The sequence below is a fragment of the Diadema antillarum genome, unplaced genomic scaffold (genome assembly GCF_040938485.1).
Source record: "Diadema antillarum isolate AM-2024a unplaced genomic scaffold, OU_Dant_1.0 seq00001480_RagTag, whole genome shotgun sequence".
Lineage (NCBI taxonomy): Eukaryota > Metazoa > Echinodermata > Echinoidea > Diadematoida > Diadematidae > Diadema > Diadema antillarum.
Genome location: NW_027272219.1, coordinates 259,806 through 281,236, shown reverse-complemented (window position 1 = coordinate 281,236; position 21,431 = coordinate 259,806). Strand labels below are relative to the sequence as shown.

General features: G+C 39.4%; 1 protein-coding gene across 1 annotated transcript; it reads right to left on the bottom strand.

Annotated features, from left to right (window-relative positions):
* Window positions 1–2,871: 2,871 nt before the first annotated feature.
* LOC139709905 (protein-lysine N-trimethyltransferase SMYD5-like) lies at window positions 2,872–19,614 on the bottom strand. Its single transcript, XM_071621863.1, has 12 exons — window positions 19,527–19,614; window positions 15,763–16,011; window positions 14,079–14,200; window positions 11,726–11,795; window positions 10,968–11,072; window positions 10,466–10,528; window positions 9,720–9,790; window positions 8,548–8,654; window positions 7,384–7,440; window positions 6,794–6,888; window positions 5,229–5,299; window positions 2,872–4,707 (listed from the first exon to the last, which is right to left on the bottom strand). The coding sequence occupies exons 1-12, from the start codon at window positions 19,581–19,583 to the stop codon at window positions 4,488–4,490; spliced, it is 1,287 nt and encodes a 428-aa protein (XP_071477964.1). The 5' UTR covers window positions 19,584–19,614; the 3' UTR covers window positions 2,872–4,487.
* Window positions 19,615–21,431: the final 1,817 nt, after the last annotated feature.

The following is a 21,431-nucleotide window of genomic DNA, read 5'->3' as shown; positions in this document are numbered from 1 at the left end:
TGTTAAATGTGGTCTACAATGTACTTATATGTAGAAAGTGTTCATTTTAAGTATTGAAGGGAAGGCCAACAGTGAAAACTCCATTGTCTAAATACTCCTTGGAATGACAGCTGCTGTTTATCAGTCAGGATTACAAGAGGTGGGAATGGATCAAACCGGTGTAACAGGGTAGCATGATCATCTAAAATCAACAGTCTTCCAGTGGCAGAAAGCAAAGTCTGCTTGTTTTTGTTTTATTGAGTGATGTGCAAACTTAATCATTTACTCAAGTATAGAAATGTCCTACTATCCTCAAGCAATTAAAACTAATCACCACCCTGTTTCACTGGGCCACAGTGTTATTTCTGCCACTTGTCTAATACGCAAAGTGTCATGTCCGTTACGCCATTTACAGGAAAACTAGAAGTGGTATAGAAAAGTAGTTTTCACACATGCAAGGGGATTCAATCCTAACATAGAAAATGAATTTGCAGCAACTTTACACTAATTTCCTCTTGGCTATGACAACTTATAGTAAAAAACGTAACGGACATGACGCTTCAAATGTTATAGAAATCACACAACTGACCTACATGTATTTTTAATTTAAAGCAAACGGGGAGAGCATAGTGACAGTGTAAACACTGTGGGATGAGTGTAACAATGTCTTTCTGAGCATAGTAACATTGGCACTATAATGGGAAATAAACTAGACATCTATGTGGTCCCGCTGCTGAAGCACAACGTTCCCGCTTTAAAACAACTCTCACTACGTTCTCTACTCTCGTATAGAATCAAGGACTGCTCCTAAGACATTCTCAGTACACTTTACTCCTGCTTTAGTCATGCTGTTTCTGCTTTAACTATGCTGTCCTACACTTTCCCAGGCTCAATTACACACATCTTCCACCCTTGCCAATAATATAAAATCGACACAGCCAATATGCTGGACAGTTTGCTGTCAAAATGTCTACCAGAAGAAGATCAAAGAGGTCGAGAAGCAAAAATATTGAGGAGGAGGACGTTGTCTACGTCGGTGTAGTTGTTAAGATAGGAAACAAAGAAGTAGCCTAAGTCCTTGAAGACAATGAAGAAGAACAGAATGAAAAGAAAGCAGAGAATGAAGAGATAGTAGAGAATGGAGAGAAAGAAGAGAGTGAGAAGGAAACAGGAAAGCAGCCACCCAAGAGAGCGAAGAAAGAGAGGCTGCATGTGATGTTGACAGAGGATGAAGAAGAGGACATAGTGGAATTTTGAAGAGGAAATGACATCCTCTTCAACAGGAAGAAAACTGACTACAAAAGCAAAGATATAAAGAACAAGCTTGGGGAAGATCAGGCAAAGAAATAAAGATCTGGTACGACTCCATCTGCACCACATTGGGACGTCTCTTAACCCGTTCAGGACGGACTGATTTTGCTACAACACACATTTCCCATAGACACCTGCCCTAGTATACTCGGGACTCATCTTCAACGGGTTAAGTACACTGACTAAGGATCAGCAGCCGAATCGGGGTATTTATAGGCAGATCGGTACTTTTCAGCTCTCTGGACATGGGAACAGGGTGATACTATCGTGTAGATTGTTCAGAGGGTAAATACAGCTACACAGATTGGATAACATCGGCAACATTGCACTTACAGCGTAGTTACATCGTTTTAGAGAGTAACTGCAGCATCTCATTCCCAATCCTTAGATAGTAAGAGCATATCAAGCACATGTTGGTCGTAAATACAGCATTCTTAGAGTGTTCTAACATCGTACTGTGTCCAGATTGGCACATTTTATACCCGATTCTTCCCGATCTAAAACAATTGTCACATCATGGCAAGAACGGCATAGTGGAACAGGCCATTACAACCTCAAAGAGAACTTTTTTTCCCCAGAAATCTTATGAGACCACAACTGAAACAAACTTCTCATGGAAACCCTTGGGTGAATGGTGTTGGCTTGTTTGCTAGAAAATCAGGTTGCAGTACCATACTTCCTGGGACGCCACCAATGTTGTCAGGAATTGCATCGCCAGACTCGCCACATCTCCCAGCAAAGGAGATGAAACTTGCATGTAAAATTCTGATCCTAATATTGTGACAGTGAAGTTTGTGGAAAAGATTTCCAAAACAGATTACAGTTGGACAGTGATACTGAAAGTGATGGCATTTTCAAACACTCCCTCATGGATGTAATAAATTCATCATTAAAAAAAAAAATGTCAGCTTTTTCGAAGTCACCAACATAAAGAAACGTATGTGGCAAATGTGGATAGGACAATTCAAAGTCTCTACGCATCACAAAGTTGGTCACCCTCAGAACTTACAGCATGCAAACAGGTACATATAAGTATAAATGCTTACCTGAAAGCTGTTAATTAGAATTTGAAAGATCCAAAAGGTGCTCTGCTGAGATTTGAAGGTCAAATTTACAGGAAATTATATTCACGTTCACTGTTTTAATTCTGTATAAGCCTATCAGGAAAAAAAGGTCCTAACACTTGAAATGGATGATGTTTAAAGTCAACTGACATAAAGCAGTACATATGTCAGCACTGTTTTCAATATCAAATTAACATGATGGATTTCATGTAACACCACATGTAACAAAGTGATACACACTGTTGGCAGGGTCAAATTTCGTTTACTTTTGACATTTAATAACATCTTTGATGAAAATGTTTGCATGATCAATTATAATATTACCTTTTTGTGGTTATTTGCAGTTTACTAGGTTTTGCTGTAAATACTCTTCATTCAGGAATTCAGGAATATGCACAAAGCATTTGAAGAAGTGGGCATTTCTGACTTGTCAGACCTGGGGCAACAGTGAAACACCCATTCAAATCACAAGGGGGGAACACTATAATCCCCCTTTGTTTTCCACCAAGGGCTATAAAATATATGTTTGGCATGTACAACAAGGCAAAAGCTAAGCAATGTCTTGCCTGCACATCGCGATAATTTGCGATAATAGTGTTTTATCAATGTAAGTTCATTGACCTTTTGACCTTGTGGGACTTCACCAATATTCAAAGTTGACTAGCATCTTCAGGTAATGTACCTTTGGTGTGAGTTTTATGGTCATAGCTTAAAGCTGTGGAAAGTTACTGAGAGCACACCACAATATTGCACATACAGTGCTATCAGGGAAAGCACATTGACCTTTTGACCTCTGACCTTGTTGAACTTAACTGGCATTCAATGTTGACCAGCATCTTTAGTTATTATATCTGTTGTGTGAATTTGGTGGTCATAGCTTAAAGCTGTGGAAATTTATTAAAAGTACACAATACTACAGTGGACTCCAATTATAACGAAGTCCTCGGGACAGGCAGTTTTCTTTTGTTATATCAAAATTTTGTTATAACCAACAAAATAAACAATAAAAATACATAGAGTGGATCATGTTGCAGCCCTATTTTTTACTTCATTGTAACCGGAATTTCGCCATAACCAACAAAATAAACAATAAAAATACATAGAGTGGATCATGTTGCGGCCCTATTTTTTACTTCATTGTAACCGGAATTTCGTTATAACCGTGTTCATTATAACAGGAGTGCACTGTAGGCCAACTGTAAAAGTGGAAATTTTCGCGGTGTTGAAATTTTCATGCATTTTGCGCAACCAGAAGCAAGCGCGAATATAAAAGCACGCGAATATTTTTGTGTGCCATACGTTCCAGTAGTTGGATGTCTTGATTCCGCAGAATTAAAAACAAGCGAAACTCTTCTCACGCAGCCAAGCGCAAAATCGGAAAAAAAATATCCACTTTTACAGTATTAGTATAGTGCTTATCAGGTAATGTTTATTGACCTTTTGACCTTTGACCTTGTTGGACTTCATCAATATTCACACTTGACTGACATCTTTAGGTGATGTACCCGTGGTAAGAATTTGGTGGTTATAGCTCCAGGCTGTGGAAATTTATTCAGAGTAGAGCACAGCACTATGAGAACAGTTGATCACCAGGGAAAGCCCATTAACATTTTGACCTTTGACCTTGTCCAATTCAAGCCATATTCGACCAGCATTTTAAAGTTATATGCTTGTGGTGACAGCTTAGCGGTCATAGCTCAAAGCTGTAAAAAGTTATTGTTGACAATGAGTGCTGGCACTACTGACGGAAAAGTGACAACTATGTCTTGCTTAGGCTATGCAGGCGAGACAAAAATTGGGGAAATTGATGGTTCATATCATAATTCCATAATGGAATAATGAAAGCAAAATCTGCCTTAATTAAAAATAAAAAGACCCTTTCACTATTTTTTGGTGTGGATGTTTAAAAATGTTTGGTGTACTCAAGTAGTTTAGATAAGATAACAAGGTGCCTGAACACTGGATTTGGCAGAAAGTTGAGGCCACAGAGCATTCCCTCTCCTCCATGTAACAATTTGATTCACAGAGTGTCTTTGTCGCAAGTCTGCCCGAGTTTACCTTCAGGAAATGTGAGAAACTGACTAGCAAAGTCTCAATCAAAAAGGCACATCATCCGCCTAATTCCACTTTTTGTCATGTTCTCCCTTCCTTCCAGTCCATTGTGTCTATTCCGACATTATCTCCTAGTCGCTCATCCCCTTCATCTTTCTCCTGCCCACCGTCATCTTCACCATCATCGCCATCATCGTCATCATCATCGTCATCATCATCCTCTTCTTCACTGGATGTGATGTCTGGGTCGTCGCACTGCTGGAGGCACTTTGAACAGTTGCATGTGAATAAGTAGTTTTCCCTGCAATGAGAGCATGATCAGACACATCTAGGCTCGAGCTGTTTCTCGTGTATCTCACAGCAACAACAAAAGAGTCAAATGGATTGGACTGATAGATCAAGGGTATTTTTTGTGGGTTAAAAATTGTTTTGTGACAATGTTACGATGAAATTTGACTTCCTAGATTTCTAAACAAAATGAGTCAAATGAAAGATAACTCAATCAAGGATGAGAAACATACAAACATGCCCAAAAACACATGTTATAAATTAAGTCACTCTACACACATGAGAATATTCATAGATAATATAAATATCTAAAGATTGGTTTATGTATTATCCATTAGGTTGAGAAGTTACACATTTTGAAAAATTAACAAAACATGTAGCTCATCTACTATATGAACCTATTCCACTTGAACCCACCCCCCCCCAACACCCAAATTAGAGTGGTGCTTAATTGTGTTCTACATGGTAGTTACCCTTTGTAACAATTTGGCCAGTAATTTCAACTTTCTTCATTTTTCTACACATACTTTATACCTGAGTTCTTTCTGCCTGGAATGTCTACTCCTTTCCCTACTACACTCATCCAGGTAGCTTATCAGGATTTCCTGTATAGAGGAGGGGAAAAAGAAGATGCACACACACACAAAGAGAAAAATATAAAGCAATCAAATCTGAATGAGTGTAATTGCCAAAGCTTAACTTTGTGTATTTCTACAACACATTTCTCTTTTTTAATGACCCTGCATCACAAGACCATCAAAAATTCTTCAACATGGATTTCCAGTTCAAGGCAGATCCTGAAAAAGCAGACTCTGAGCTTTAAAATAATGTACACATGTATATTGGATACAGAAGGACCTTCCTCCCTATCTAAATGATGGAAAGAAAGTACATACATTGGAAATGTGGCACTGAGAAAGGAGGCTTTGAATTTCAGGGCTCATTCAAGTGCTTAACCCATTAAAGACGAACTGATTTTCCTATAACACACATTTCCCATTTACCCCAGCCTGAGAATACTCTGGGGACTAGTCTTCAATGGGCTAATCTCACCAAGCAGGGATCTGTGTAATGAATGGGGCAAAAAACAGAAAGTAAAACTCCTTAGTAACCACAACAAAGGGATCATGAGATTAAGCTGAAATTTTGTACACTCTATCAACACATATACTATCCATGGTTAATACTAGTTTTCAAAGCAATAGCATCATCTCTTCAAAAATTATTAGTGTTAAAAGTGAAGAGGATGTACAAGGTTTTTAACAAATGAAAAGGGACCTCCAAGTAATACCTATAAGTATAACTACAAACAGGTTTTAGAAAAACTGCAAAAACAAATTTTTCGTCTGTTTTATGATCTCACACTTTAGAATTATGTAAAAGAATAGATCTGTCAGAATATTTGAATACCTTTGGTAGGTGAAAAGCCTTGACAGAGAGAATGAAGCACATGTCATTGCCCCACACATTTTTCAAACCCCTACCAGGTGAGGCATCTCCAGCCAGTATCTGTGGAATATCTTTCACACACACGGTTTCCACAATCTTCTTTATCGATTCCAGACATGATTGTATACTAGGGGCAAGATAGCAGAAGCAGATCCCTTCTGCTGCAGTACGAAGATTGATTGAGGGTGATTTGCTCAGCGGTTGGCTCACAAGGAGCTCCTCCACTCAAGTCCTCTTTGTTGCTGGGTCCAAGAAGACCAGCCCAAGTGGAGTTCTGTTTCTCATGGCCAATATCCTCCCAGCTGGTTAAGGAGCCAGCTACCCACCAACATGGGATTGATTTATGGGTCTCATGCAGCTTTTGCATGGAGATATAAAGTGGACAGTTTGACATCCCACTGCAAGACCAGTCCACCTCACCAAGATGTAGTGTAACATCTTACCCATGACTCATAGAAACTTTCAAATAAGATCTGATGGGCATTCCCAGGACCGATGATTTGAGATTTGAGCCCAAAGACATTTAAAATAAGGCAGATTTGATGAGCATTCCTACAATATATCTGATGATAAACACCCCAAATGTATGTTTTGAAGAAAAACAAAAGTTTCATTCAATCATCATGCAAAAGACTTTGATGAGTACCTACCTCCCCTTCAGCAATGTCTGCTACTGCAACCAGGCTCAATGTGGAATTGTTGTGAAGAAATCTTATTTCCGCATTTGGTGTGCAGCTGTGATTACCTGCCAGGAAGAACAAGAAGAAGGTAGACAATGAGATAGATGGGAAAAGGAGGAGGAGTATATGGCAATGATGAAGAAGGAAGAGGAAAAAAGAGAAGACAAAAGAAAACCCAGCAACATTACCATTTCAGAAGGGATACATGAAGCGATTTTCAGAGCTGGTACCATTGCTACTGGGTGAAAGAAGAGGAAACTATTTGCATCTCATCTCATGAATCACATGGGCAAGGGTTCATCATTATGACAACAAATAACTTGAGGTGAATCATATCCCAATATGGCAGTTGTAGTACTGGTGTCGCACTTGAACACCACCTTTGCCATATATACAAAGTTGCATGATGATCACCATTTCCCCCTTCCAAATTCTCTCCAAACAACTGATCTTGTGATTTCATACGTACAGATATCTATATATTGTTCCTCTGTTAAATTCATCACGAATGACTGTGACATAAGAGTCCATAACTGCATCTGGTAGCTACATGTACTTACAGCAACTTTGAAGTCGATAGAGTGCCGAGCCCTCGCAGTTCAGAAAGCTACCGGATTCTGAATGTGATGAGGTAGGAGAAAAGGCAGAAAAGTAGCAATGAATTCAAACTATTGCCCCAAAGCCAATTGTAAAGGAGAATTACAGTTGCTAACTTATTGCAACCATGGCTATAGTGAAATCTTCATTTAATCATACATAAAATGGTATTTCATAACATAACATCTCATGTGCGACCTAAATTAACATCACTGTGCTTGGTTATATTATTCAACAGTTCACCACATCACTAATTTCTCTTAAAGTGTGGTAAGGAAGATTCTGAACTCATTCATCTTACCCAAAAAAAGATTTGTTGGTCATCATAAGATATTAAATAGCCAAAATGACAACAAAGTGCAAATCACTTCTGTGATGGATTCAGTAAATGACCTACACGCAGCTTCCTCACATTCTTCCTGAGGAGTTGAAACAGTGTGCCTCCTTGTTTTCATTTAAAGCAAACTTAAAGAAGTACATTTTATTACAGTATACTTCAAATACGAACTAAAAACAAATAAATTATACAACTAATGTTGGTCTCCCGATAGCAACAGCACCTATCGTCCCCTCTTTCAGTAAACCAATTTCATTATTCTAAATTCCAGCCTATCTGTCATTGTGCACCCTCAAGCACCTGCACACACATTCACCACCACCACCATCACACACCAGAGTCTATTTTCCCCTGCTACCTTCGCAGCAGAATTTATATTGTTACGAATCTAGTACGTCCTTATCTTTTCCTCGGGTCGGCCATCTTTTCAAGCAATGCTTATAATGGCGGCCCTCTGCATAATCGTTTCTTAACTATAAATGTTATTCTTATCACTGCTGCATAGACATGCATACTGTATATTAAATCTCTTTCATAACGTTCTTTATGCAAGTCAAAAGACTGTGTTAAATTTATTTTATATATTTCCTACATGTTCATGATTATGTACTTATATGTATCGTGGTTTATGCAAGTCAAACGACTCTGCGTTGAATTTACTTTGTATATTTCCTGCATCTTCATGATTATGTAACTTATGTATATTGATTTGCAGAAAATAAAGTATCTATCAAACAAAACATTTCCTGAGCTGAGAGGTTAGCGCAACATTATTACGGACAACCAATACCTTTTTCCATGGCGACGTAGAGTTGGTCAATGAACTGGTCAAGCTTTCCCCTCTCCTCTTCTGGCAGATCCACAGCATCACAGTTGTGTACATACACACTCAGAGAGCTGGAGCATAAAACATCAGAGGAGTGCATGATGTGTCCATCTCAGGGTTGGGGGTGGGGAGGGGGTGGGGGTGGGCAGAGGTTATCATTAGTAGTCTAAGTTCAAGGAAATCCCAGTTCATAGTACTGGTGACAAGCCAAACAAGACTATTTAAACTCTTATGGTGTATATTGGGGTGAAAGTATTTGCACAAGCCTAATTTATTGGACATGCACATGGGTAAGAAAAAATACATCACAAATGGTGAAGTCACAAAACGAAAGGGTATTAGAAACTGACATTGAGCCCTTCAAAGGTAACTCTCATTTGGCAAATCAAGTTATCAGCACCAATGTTAACATTGGTGATGAAATCTTTTCTTTGCAACATTCACATCTTTGGAGAAAAGTTAAGCACTTTCTGTCACGAGAAAATATGATGCATCTTGTATACTGAATAACAACAACAATAACAAATCCATAAAACAACAAAAAGAAACAAACAAGCAAGCAAGCAAACAAGCAAAGAGCCACATGTAATGACAGGGTATAGTATATTCTACCACAGAGTACATTTTTGTGTTCAAATGAAAGTTTATGGAAAATAGTTGGAGCAAACACACACACTTGCATTAAAGGGACTGTGCAGTACTGGTTGAGGTGGGGATTCATGTTTTGCACATTCCTAAGTGAGATAATGAGAAACCTCTTATAAAATATGAAAAAGCATGTAATTTTAAGATGGGTTCAACGTTTATTTGATGAAAACTGGTTTTCAAATGGCTGAGATATCCAAAAAGGGGATAATAATAAAAGGTGACAGGCCACAACTTTATTTTGATCTCTTTGTTTCACCTTGTTTTTGGATATCTCAGCCATTTCAAAACCGATTTTTATCAAAAATAAACTTTTGATACCCCATGGAATTGCATGCTCTTTGACATCTCATAGAGTGGTTTCTGAATATCTTGCAAAACATGGAAAGCTAAATCCTCACCTCAACCAGAACTGTACACACCCTTTAAAACGAGACTTATGAAACCAAAGTGATTTATCATGCCTTGCAGCAGATGACCTTCAGACTTACCTTGACCCAACACCTTGTCCATTCATGCCAATTAGGGCAAAAAGAGACTCCAGACCATCTGTAGTGAACCACTATATTTTTATTTAAAGGGAAACGAATTAAATATGACTCCAAATATTTTGTTATAGATCCACTTACTACACACAGTCAATGCACTGAAAACATGATCTCCCCACAATAGCAATATACATATGTCTTCTTCACATGATTCAGTGTAAGACAGTATATCTGAACAGGCAAAGAGAAAAAAAATTTTAATTTTAACGATTAGGCTTCCAGCATATGTTACACTTATTGAAGAGAGATAATATAGCACAGGCTAAATCTGTTCATTCTGCACAAAATGGGTATAAGAAATTTATGAGAATTTGCCAATATGAGAGAGAACCATAGCTCTAATCTTCTAAATTATGTTTTTCCATTCTTGATCAGCTGTGAATTCAGTGATTAGGTTGCTTTAAATAATTCTGCAAGCAGGACAACTAATGTAATTATACCTAAATTAGGGCACAGGTGAAAAAATATTTTTCATATCTCTAGAAATATTAGCAATAAATGATAGTGAACAGATGTTAGCATGAAACCACAAAAATTATTACCATTATCATAACTTTGTGCTTGATGGGTTGAAATGGAAATTTGGAGATACAAATCCACCTGAAACTGAGAGAAAAAAAAAATAAATTTCTCTACCTAAACATGCTGTTTTAGGAAAAAAAAAAGTGACTCCAAGTACAAGTAACTACCTGTGAAACTGTTTCCTCATACAACGCATTGAGTAAGATGGACTGGAGTGTCTCAAACTGTCCCTGTATGCAGAGGAAGGAGATATGATACCATGAGTTGCTAGCAAATTAGGCAACTTATATTACCACTACAATGAAAGTCTAGTAATTACAAAATATCAGTACACTTCATATACCTATTAAAATCTGCATAAATAAACATCCAGACATTTCTCAATAGCATTAATTAATTCCTCCAAACTCGACATAATTGTAGATTACCCAGCCCACTAAGTCATAACAATTTGCTTCAGTCCTACAGGAATGCAATAACAAACTACAGATTTAAGGCAATTAGGTAATCCTTCAATCATCAGCATTTATTCACAAGACACCTGCCATTCAGCAAAGAAAGGACTCCAGTGGCAAATAAAGTCAGCCATTGTTGTTATTTTTGTTGGACATACAATGGACACTGATAACTTTTTTGCACTTCAAACACTTTTTTTTTGGGTGGCACTACCTTAAATTGTTTTCCCAGTAGTTTATGAGACAGCTCTCGTTCCTCATTCCTCGGTGCATGACAGAATTGCTGAAACGTTGCAGTAACCTCCTCTTTGCATTTGGCCTATAAGTAAATAATCCACAGCCAAATAATACGGTGAGAGAAAATGGGACACAGGAAGAAATTTTATTTTTCTTTCCTCAGTGCTAAGTGTTGATTTACACTTCATTTTATTTTCTACATTGCATCTGGATATACACACATCATACTGAGAATTTTCACTTTCTTTAGTGAATTTTGTAAAATCTCTACTGCCTGGATGATATCACGCAAGAAAGTAGAGCACATGGAAGTTGAGGTGATCTATAGGCTCTACAGACATAGCAAACACATGTGTGAACATAAGGTACACCTCTCATCTTCATTATGTACCACACATCTGCATAGCTCATCACAATTAAATTTGTCTCTAGCTTGACCAGATCTATTTACTCTGGCTAATCATCTTATTCTATGGCAGGGAATTGCCACGAGGTTTACACTCACACACACACACACACACACATAAAAAACAAATGTATCCATATATAGACAGATGGATGTGTAGGAAGGCAACATATTGGGTGCCAGAAAATCATCGATGTATACGAAGTGAGGCCTTATTAAACAAACATAAAAGTCGTCAGAAAGTGCCAAGACATCTCTATAATCACTTGGTTACTCATGCAGTTACGACTATGCAAATAGACATCATTTTCCAAGTTCACCAGTCTTACCTGTTTAATGGTGGCAATCATTTTGGCAATCAACATGATGCTTGCTGTTTCTGGTGGGTAGTGCATTGTCCTGATATTGATGGAAAGAAGTTTGAAAATGTGTTTGCTGAAGTCAGCTTGTGGGAGAAAGAATTATCAAAATGATGCAATAATTTGCAACGGTGGTATAAAAATCCCATTACAATCCCATGCCCTTTGGATATCTTCATGAAAGAAACTTTTTGAAGTCCTTGTCAATAAGAATTAAAAAAAAATATGCATAACTTATCTTACATCTTGGTTTAAGGGAGCATTGACCCTTGACCCAAACTGAAGCAACTGCCAGGACTCCCCCCCCCCCACACACACACAAACACACATAAATGTTCCACCACTACTGCAAAGTAGTATTTTTTTGCAACTTCCCAGTCTACCACATGTTCACACTGTGCACTGTAAACACATAGTAGACTGTTAACCTGGGCCCCGTTTTATCAAGATAAAGTTAGTGTTGATTGTGAAATCAACGCTAACTTTATCCAACTTGAAGTCCGCTATAACTTTAAATCGACTGTAAGTTTCCGTTTTACGAAGAGACTTAATAGTCGATTGTAGTTATAGCTCATCACCATGACTTAATTATTGATTTAGTCAAAACAAAAAACACAGGATGAGGCTGGTTTCCGGTACTGTCTGCTTAAAAACAATACAATACATAAAGCAAAACATGCAAACAACAAAATCACGAATGTATAGTTTGCCACATAACACACCCACAGAAGCGTAGTCTGTTAGTGCGCCGCAGTATGATTAGCGCTACAGCCGCTGAATTAGCAGTATGTTTGCAACAGAACTGCAAAATATGCAGTTGTTTTGCGTTGTATTGACGAAAGTAGGTCGATAGATCTAGCACATCTCGAGCTCAACGAAAATCTACGTACGCGCGTACCGTAAAGATCCCGCACAATGCACTACGTAGGATCTCAGTATTAAAATCTAACATTATAACCAGTTATAACAGTATTCATTGACATGGATATAAAAAACGTACAGTAACTGACTGTCCAAGGTGAAGGTCGTGTATGCATTGTTTCAAGTCTTGTGTGTTTACGTGTAGGATTATGGAAACTTGTGAGAGTGTGGTGACTACAGTAGCTTGTTTTTACCTCTACGGCGCAGATCGGCATTGTAAAGAATAGATCGCGAGTCTACATGTCGAAATTCTAGACCTAGTAGACGCCGCTAGTCATGCAGTGTTACGCTAAGTACGAACGACTCGCCGTAACGTTACTTAGGCCTAATGTTAGCCCTATTCACTGGTTAGATCTTAAGTTACTGTCGTACTCGGTGCTATAGAATTAAACTCTTTATTTTCTGTATAGGCCTACTAAACTCTTGATTATTATCTATTGATGAACTAGCTCTACGTAGGCCTACACACGTCACAAATCACTAGTTTCCTCGCATTAATGGGTTCTTTGGCAAGATATGCATTGCACACAGACGCAGTTCTAGTTACTCGGTTACTTGCCCTTGCTGGCGATGGCTTGATTGGCGGGCAGGCGGGCCGAGGCACCGGGCGCGCAGGCTGGGATTGAGACTGCTGTCTAGGATGTTTGCGTGCGGTAGTCGCGTAAGCAATGCGTGCCGATCGTGAACTTCATGCAAGGAAAAGACCATAATTACATGAAAGAAACGCAACTAAATGTTAGAGAAAGTGAGCAATTAACAGATAAACATTTGTGACAAGACCCCAGTTAGACTAGGAAAGTGTGGCAGTCATCTTTCTTCTGTAAATTGCCTCACAATTGAGTCTACCTAGACTGTCTCTACTTAGAGTTAATATTTTATCAACTATGATTTCATCATGGATTTGGAGCGGTAGAGAAAACTATATGTTGATTTGGGAGGAAGTTGGAGTTGATTTCAACTCTGGGTCTCTTGATAAAACAGACTTTAAGTTTATTTGGAAGTTAATCATAGATTAAGTGGACTTAGAGTTGATATGAGAAGTTAATCATAAATTATCTTGACTTAACGCTAAATTTATCTTTTGAAAAAACGGGGCCCTGATATATCGTGCACAATATAATTCCCATTATCCAGGGCTCAATACTAACTTGTTTTTCTGGTAGCCCGATCTTTAAAATAATTTGAAATCTTAGTATAATGTACCTGAAATAAGAAATGTGGTGACTCCAAATAAAAGGGAACATAACAATCAATTTTGAATCTTAGCTGCCCGATTGGGCCACCAAAGAATAACCTTTAAGGAAATTTGGTGACCCAACATCAATTTTTGGGCCACCAGGCTAATGTTGAGCGCTACATTATTGCTGCAATTATGGCGGTGTCCACAGAGCAGCTAACTCACTTCCAGGCCTCTTGAAGGATGAACAGGGGGTGGTCTGGGTCGGGTGGATGCTGACCAGGGCACAGGACCTGATGATATTGAGCCAGCGCATGGTCCCGGCACTCTGTGCTGCAGTAAGGAGCCTGGAGAGAACAGACACATTAGAAAACAAAATATTTTCAAAAGGTTACATTTGTTGTGCAGGACAAGACTTCCCCTTCTTTTTTCTGTTCCTTAAAAACATTTCTGAACTTGGATAACATATATATTTGGCACATATACAGGTTTTCTGCCTTTGCTAATTGGTACAGGTGGCCTAAAACGTAATGTATTCGAATAAGGAGTGCCTGCCTGCTCTACAAAATCTATGTGTATCTGTGCAAGCATAAAGATTTAAATCATAAATCACATTCTAGGGAAAAAGATGCAGAAAAAGAAAAACAGGAAGTCCAGTGCAGCATTGCAGTCATTATATCTCCACACTTGGTATAAAAGTGTATTTATTTTGATGCCCCCCCCCCCCTTCTCTTCAGCACATTTCAAGTAAACATTGCTTAGTTCTTTCAGAAATAATAATACCAGGCTGATACAATTCCTTCATGATTCAGTCTTCTGACCACCTCTGAAGATGACAATGTCCCAAAATTTGAAAGCTTTTTGCAGATTTATAAGTCAAGTAGGAACCTTGTGATGTGAAAGTTGACTACTGTATACGCTATATATTTCGCGGGGGTTTTATTTTCGCGAATTTCGGGAGTCGGGAGCTATTCGCGAAATTAACAACACGCGAAAATATTACCTTCCAAAATGAATCCCTTGCCTTGATGATACGAACATTTCAGTACTAGTATACCATGTCACGGCTTACCGAACAGACCATACTGGCTAAGCTTGTTTACGCACGTCCACGTCTACTTACGAATACTGTAGAGAGCCAATCCATTATTGCAAGGGGACCACTCGTCAGAAGTCTAGCACGATGGACTTAAAGGGATCGTACAGTTCTGGTTGAGACCTAATTTCAGGTTTCTAACATTTTTAGGTGAGATAATGAGAAATCTCTTATGAAATATGAAAGAGCATGTAATTCTATAAGGAATTCAACATTTATTTGATAAAAATTGGTTTTGAAATGGCTGAGATATCCAAAAAAGAGCGATTCTAATAAAGTGTGGGACCCACACTTTGTACGGTAACGATTGCTTTGTTTTACTTTGTTTTTGGATGTTTCAGTCATTCCAAACCCGATTTTCATCAAATAAACTTTGAATTCCTCTTAAAATGGTATGCTCTGTGCTATATCATAATTGTTTTCTTGGTATCTCGCAAAAATTTAAAAGCCCAATTCTCATCTCCACCAATACTGAACTATCCCTTTAACCACTTCAAAAATGTTGAATTCTAACTTACTAGTTCGCAGAGTTTGGTAAGTTTTTTTCATGCAGTGTATAACTAGTATCATTCTTATTTGCTAGTAAGTTGAAAATTCACACTTTCTTTGCCACTTCATATTTTCTCTGGTCCCCCAATCGCGAATTTAACCACTCGCGAAAATGTGTGACAGCGGCAATTTGCGAAAATTTATGTACGCGAAAATTATAGCGTATACAGTATCATACTGTGTGTACCCTACCCTGCCCTGGCATTTGTATACAATGTACTAACATAATATAGGCTACATAACTATTACATGACATTTTCATACCCTACACTGAGGACATTCTACATGGCTTTGCTTCTTCACAGTGCAGCATTCTTGGTGAGGCAGAATCAGCGCAGCATCTCCAGACAATCTCCGTGCCATCTCCACTGCACTCTCCATTGACTGCATGCAGAATTCACAGGCCACATAGTGATAGAACTCGTTCCAGAGAAATTGGGCACACACCAGGGGGGACTCTTCAAAAATGACATCATCGACCTTGAGGGCACATGAAGCAACTAAACCTCGCCCCTGAGCAAAACAAAACAAAACAAAACAAAACAAGATACATGTAATTAACAATGAAAGAACAATAGCAGCAACAAGGCCAGGAATGATGACCACAGCTGAGGCAAGAATTGCAACAGAAATAAAATCAAATATTTAAATCTCAAACAGCACTAAACCAATTGGCATTGCCACATCACAAAGAAGCGGCATCATCTCTGAGCGATGATGCTGTACAGTGACGTTCGGATGAGATCCAGAGTAAATCCATAGTAAACAGTGAAATAAAAATACACAAAGTTTTTATCTACAACTATCATTGTCACATGGCATACAATAGTAAGTCTACTACTCATCGGCCATCTTTTCTTAGATCAACCACCTTCGCGCAGTGCCTTTCTGGCATAAATCAAAAGTATGCATAGGACGGGGCGGGGTGCAGTACGCTGGAGTATTCGAACATAAATCAGGGCTCACTAACCCATTTTTCTACTGGTCCAACTTGTCTGTCAGACCAGTAGGAACCCAGGTTCCCAGGTGTTCTTTCATTTTTTTTTTTTTTTACTGGTCCATTCCTGAAAAAGTTATTGGTCCGAAAGCAATTTTTACTGGTCCTGGACCAGACTGTGGGACCACTGCCAGTGGGCAGTGTTGATAAACACAAATCAAGAGAAATGACCAGGGAACGGGTAATAACCTGTGGAAACAGGAGGAAAAAGAACTGAAGAAAATCCTCATTAGCTAATACACATAATTGATGTTAATATGTCTTCGCTATGACACTAGATTTACGTGCTTTATCAATGGAAAACAGTTGGTGGTCGCTTAAAATGATGAGCTTGCACCAACGCAAAGTAAAAATTGTCACTTGAGTTTGTCGCCGAGAATTCTGTGTGTATGATATATGAGTCAACAATTTGTACCCTGGATATGAATCTGTGGTATTTTCTGCTATTACTATAGTAAAAATGAAAAAGGTGAAAGTGGGGAATTATTTCTAAGATATAAGGTACTGGTACCGGTATTTAATCAAAAACTTGAAAAAGCGGTAGATGAGTAGTGTACTACAGAGCGTATAAAAAAAAAAGGTAATCCAAATTTGCAGGGCTGCCATTTCTTAATTTTCAGTTATGAAGAGCACAATGTTGTTTGTATGGAAAGGGGAATTCTTCCTCTTTCCAGTGATACCTAATTATGTCGACAATTATCATGCATGACTGAGCATGTGGACTTTAAAGGCAACATTGACAAATTGCACTTTTTCCAAGTTTGCATGTTATTTTGAAGGAACAATGCATGTCTCACTGCATGGATGAGATCTGTCAATGAAAGTTGCCAAATAGGCCAGCCTGTACAAATGCAGGTTTGTGTTTGGGTTTTGTGTTTAGATTTTCTCCTAACATTTTGTGGTTCATAACCTTTAACATGGCTTTTTGTCTGAAAACTTGGTGGCTCCGACATAGGCCAACCCACACAATCCATTTTTCTCTGTTCATATTCAACACATAGCTCCCAGTGGCAAACCATGTCTTGAATATGAAGAGAGTAAAATGGATGATGGTTTCACCTTTGGGAATGACCAAATATCGACAACACGGCCATGTTGAAGGTTATGAACCATAAAATGTAAAAAAAAACCCTAAAACACGAATCTGCAGTCGTGCAGGCGGGCCTGATGATTTGACCACTTTCATTGACAGATCTCATCCATGCAGTCAGACATGCAGAGCTACCAAGTCTCACGCATTCTGCGTGAGACTCAAGCATTTAGGGCCTGTCTCACGATCTCACGCAGGGCACCCATTTTTCTCACGCATCGGGTGAAGTCTGAATTTGTGCCAAAAATAAGGAGCATAGCTCAAAGGATTCAAGTGATAGTTGCATTTGAAGGTATATTTCCCTTTTGTCTTTCAAAATTAGTAAAAAATAGTCACTTCGAAGTATGCACCAGATCGCATCATTAAGAGCTAATAATTCAAAAAAGCTCCCTACCATGGGAGGGGTGACACCCTCCTCATTCGCGTGTGCATGCGCGCGAGCGCCGAAACGCCGAGTCATGAAAATCTCACTCATAAAAGTTTTTTGAACTTGGCATCTCTGGACATGCATTGTTTCTTCACAATAAACGCAAACTTGGAAAATGTGCAATTTGTCATTATTGACTATTGTCTTTAAAGTCCATGTACTCAGTCATGTATGACAATTGTCAACATTATTAGGTATAAATGAAAAGAGGAAGAGTCCCTCTTTCCTGACAACTAACATTGTGCTCTTCATAACTAACAACTAAGAAATGGCAGCCCTCCAAAGTTGGATTACCTTTTTTTTTGATACGCTCTGTATAGAATGTCGACTTGACATTGCACTGATCAAATTATGTTGATTGAATGGTTTGACCTACCAAGATAGATCTAGAGACCCAGTAGGTCAACCATTCAATCAATATCATTTGATCAATGAAATATCAACCTTGAACCTTGATGAGATAATCCCTGAAGCAGCTCTTTCCGAACTAAACTGGGGTGGGATGTGCTTAACAGTAGGTGATGGTGCAGTTGTAGTATATTTGCAATAAAAATAGTGATGTGCACAATAAAAATTCTGTAAGATTTACAGCAACATGGAACCCACAGGAGGTTTCAGCCCTCTGATGGCAGGAAGGGCAGCCTCCTAGAAGGCAGCTACTGTTGGGGCAGTAATTGCCACGGTTGGCAAATGGTTCCAGATGCGAGTGGTTCGGGGATAAAATGAGAATTTATAAGAATCAATTGATGCTACGGGGACGGTGAGCTTGAGTACATGATCTCTTCTGCTGATATATGGAGCTTGGGTCATGAAGTGAGGAAGATGGATGTTGACTAGCTGGTAATGCTTTCTATAGAACATGGTGCTATGACATGTGCATGGAGACGACGTATGTACAGTTGATCCCATTCCAGGTTGAGACAAGCCCTGACGCCGAGGTGGATCTTTTGTAGTCGCAGGTGACAAAGCAAGCAGCTGCTTTCTGCACTCTTTCTAGAAAGCGATTCTAAGCCTTCAGCAGTAAATTTACTGGAAGTGAAGGGATTCCAGGCTTCAGAAGTTTCAAAGACGTGATGACTTTGGGCTTTGCACAGCAGATTGTGTAAATTTAAATTAAATTAAAATTTATATTTCTCATTTCACGACAGTATACAAGCAATGCAATGCCATTGCATTGGCAATGGTCTAATTATCAAGTTATATATGCTCACTGCTAAACAATCACTTTGCATATCTAGCCGCAAAGGCATTCGGCTACTGGCTAGCGTCAATGTGACTATTCACAGCCCAGCGGAGCACGGAGTCTGATCGGGCTAGCTTCATCGCTGCTGCTGCTGCATTGGCCATTGCTTCATCTACGCTTAGCTTCTCGCTTTAACCAACACAACATTGTTATGAATATGTGGGACTATTACTGAGCAATTTTATAAGAAACTTTAGGGCGCAAAAAAAATATGTATCTTGATAATATAACCGTTTCACGAATTCAAACACATTCTGGTCATTTCATTTACCTTGTGCTCGTCAACAATTTGAATCGAACAATTAGCATCATCGATATTCATCATCATCGCCGCGGTTTCTTGGTCAGCGCGGCGGGATCTGATGCCTGCATGCAATTTTTTATTTACACGCAAGCCTGTGGTTTTTCGCAATTTAATTCGATGAAACCGCTCGTGATGCGTCTATGCTTACTCCGCTCGCGGGTTGCGAAGAGTTCTGCTGGGTTAGACCGGGGGCCCAGAAGATTTACTATATAGTATTCAGCTGAAAAGGGTCACACTTTTTAATAGTCTCATCATATAAGGAGGTGTCCAAGGGTCAATAAAATGAATTGCTGGCAAGTCACATCCTGTACCGTAAGCCTAGGGACCACAAAAAGGGACCCCGAAAAATGGATTTATTCAGCCGAAGGGGGTCACGGACAAAAGTTGGTGGATATTGTTCCTTTGGGTGTACTTATCATGAAAACAGCAATGCCAGCTATTTTATCCTGTACGGGGCCCCAGACAGTAGCCCCAAAGGACCCCACAAATATGGTGTTATTCAGCTGAAAAGGGTCACGGCTAATTTCTTTTGCAATGGAAGTAGTTCCCATCAGAGATATCCAAAACACCAATGCCAGCTATTTTATCCTGTAAGGGGCCCCAGACAGTACGTAGCCCCAAAGGGCCCCACCCCCCATAGGCCTACGTACAAACACACACAAACATTGATTTTATTCAGTTGAAAAGAGTCACGGCTAATTTCTTTTGCAATTGAAGTAGTTCCCATCAGAGATATCCAAAACACCAATACCAGCTACTTTATCCTGTACGGGGCCCCAGACAGTAGCCCCAAAGTGCCCCACCCCCCATAGGCCATAGGCCCTACGTACAAACACACACACACAAACATTGATTTCATTCGTGCAGCTGAGAAAAGTCACGGCTAATTTCATTTGCAATGGAAGGAGTACCCATCAGAGATATCAAAAACAGCAAAGTCAGCTATGTTATCCAGTACGGGGCCCCGGACAGTAGCCCCAAAGGAGCTCCCCCCCCCCCCCCCCCACACACACACACACTCACATTAGTTTCATTCAGCTGAAAAGAGTCATGGCTAATTTCTTTTGCAATAGAAGTAGTACCCATCAGAGATATCCAAAATACCAAAGCCAGCTATTTTATCCTGCACGGGGCCCCAGTCAGTAACCCCAAATTGCTCCCTCCCCCCCCCCCCCCCACACACACACATTGATTTTTTTTCAGCTGAAAAGGGTCATGGCTACTTTCTTTTGCAGTTGGAAGTAGTAGGCATACTCATCAGAGATATCCAAAACACTAAAGCCAGTTATTTTATCCTGTACGCTGTCCCAGACAGTATAGCCCCGAAGTGCACCCCCCAACACACACACACACACACACACACACACACACACACACACACACACACACACACACACACACACACACACACACACATTGGTTTCATTCAGCCAAAATGGGTCACGGCTAATTTCTTTTGCAATGGAAGTATACCTATCAGGCCCCATGTCACAATGGAAATTGACAAAAGTTGCCAAAAATTGACAAAATTGACAAAGATTGCGCAACATTATGCAAAGTTGACATGCAAGTTTAGGCAACTTTGCATTTGCTTGCGCAACTTTGCGCCATTTCCGGCAATTTTGCGCCCATTTCTGGCAATTTTCCGCAACTTCCGGCAATTTTGCGCAACCTTGCACCATTTCCGGCAATTTTGCGCAACCTTGCGCCATTTCCGGCAATTTTGCGCAACCTTGCGCCATTTCCGGCAATTTTGCGCAACCTTGCGCCATTTCCGGCAATTTTGCGCCCATTTCTGGCAATTTTCCGCAACTTCCGGCAATTTTGTGCCCATTTCTGACAATTTTCCGCAACTTCCGGCAATTTTGCGCA

What these genes read in the sequence shown, in the direction of transcription:
- LOC139709905 (XM_071621863.1), bottom strand. Translation starts at nt 19,583, where the DNA reads ATGATGATGAATATCGATGATGCTAATTGTTCGATTCAAATTGTTGAC. An exon ending in ATCCTTCAAGAGGCCTGGAA is followed by an intron (nt 11,796 to 14,078) that starts GTGAGTTAGCTG and finishes CATCAATATCAG; the next exon opens with GACAATGCACTACCCACCAG. An exon ending in CAGACATTGCTGAAGGGGAG is followed by an intron (nt 5,300 to 6,793) that starts GTAGGTACTCAT and finishes TCCTCTATACAG; the next exon opens with GAAATCCTGATAAGCTACCT.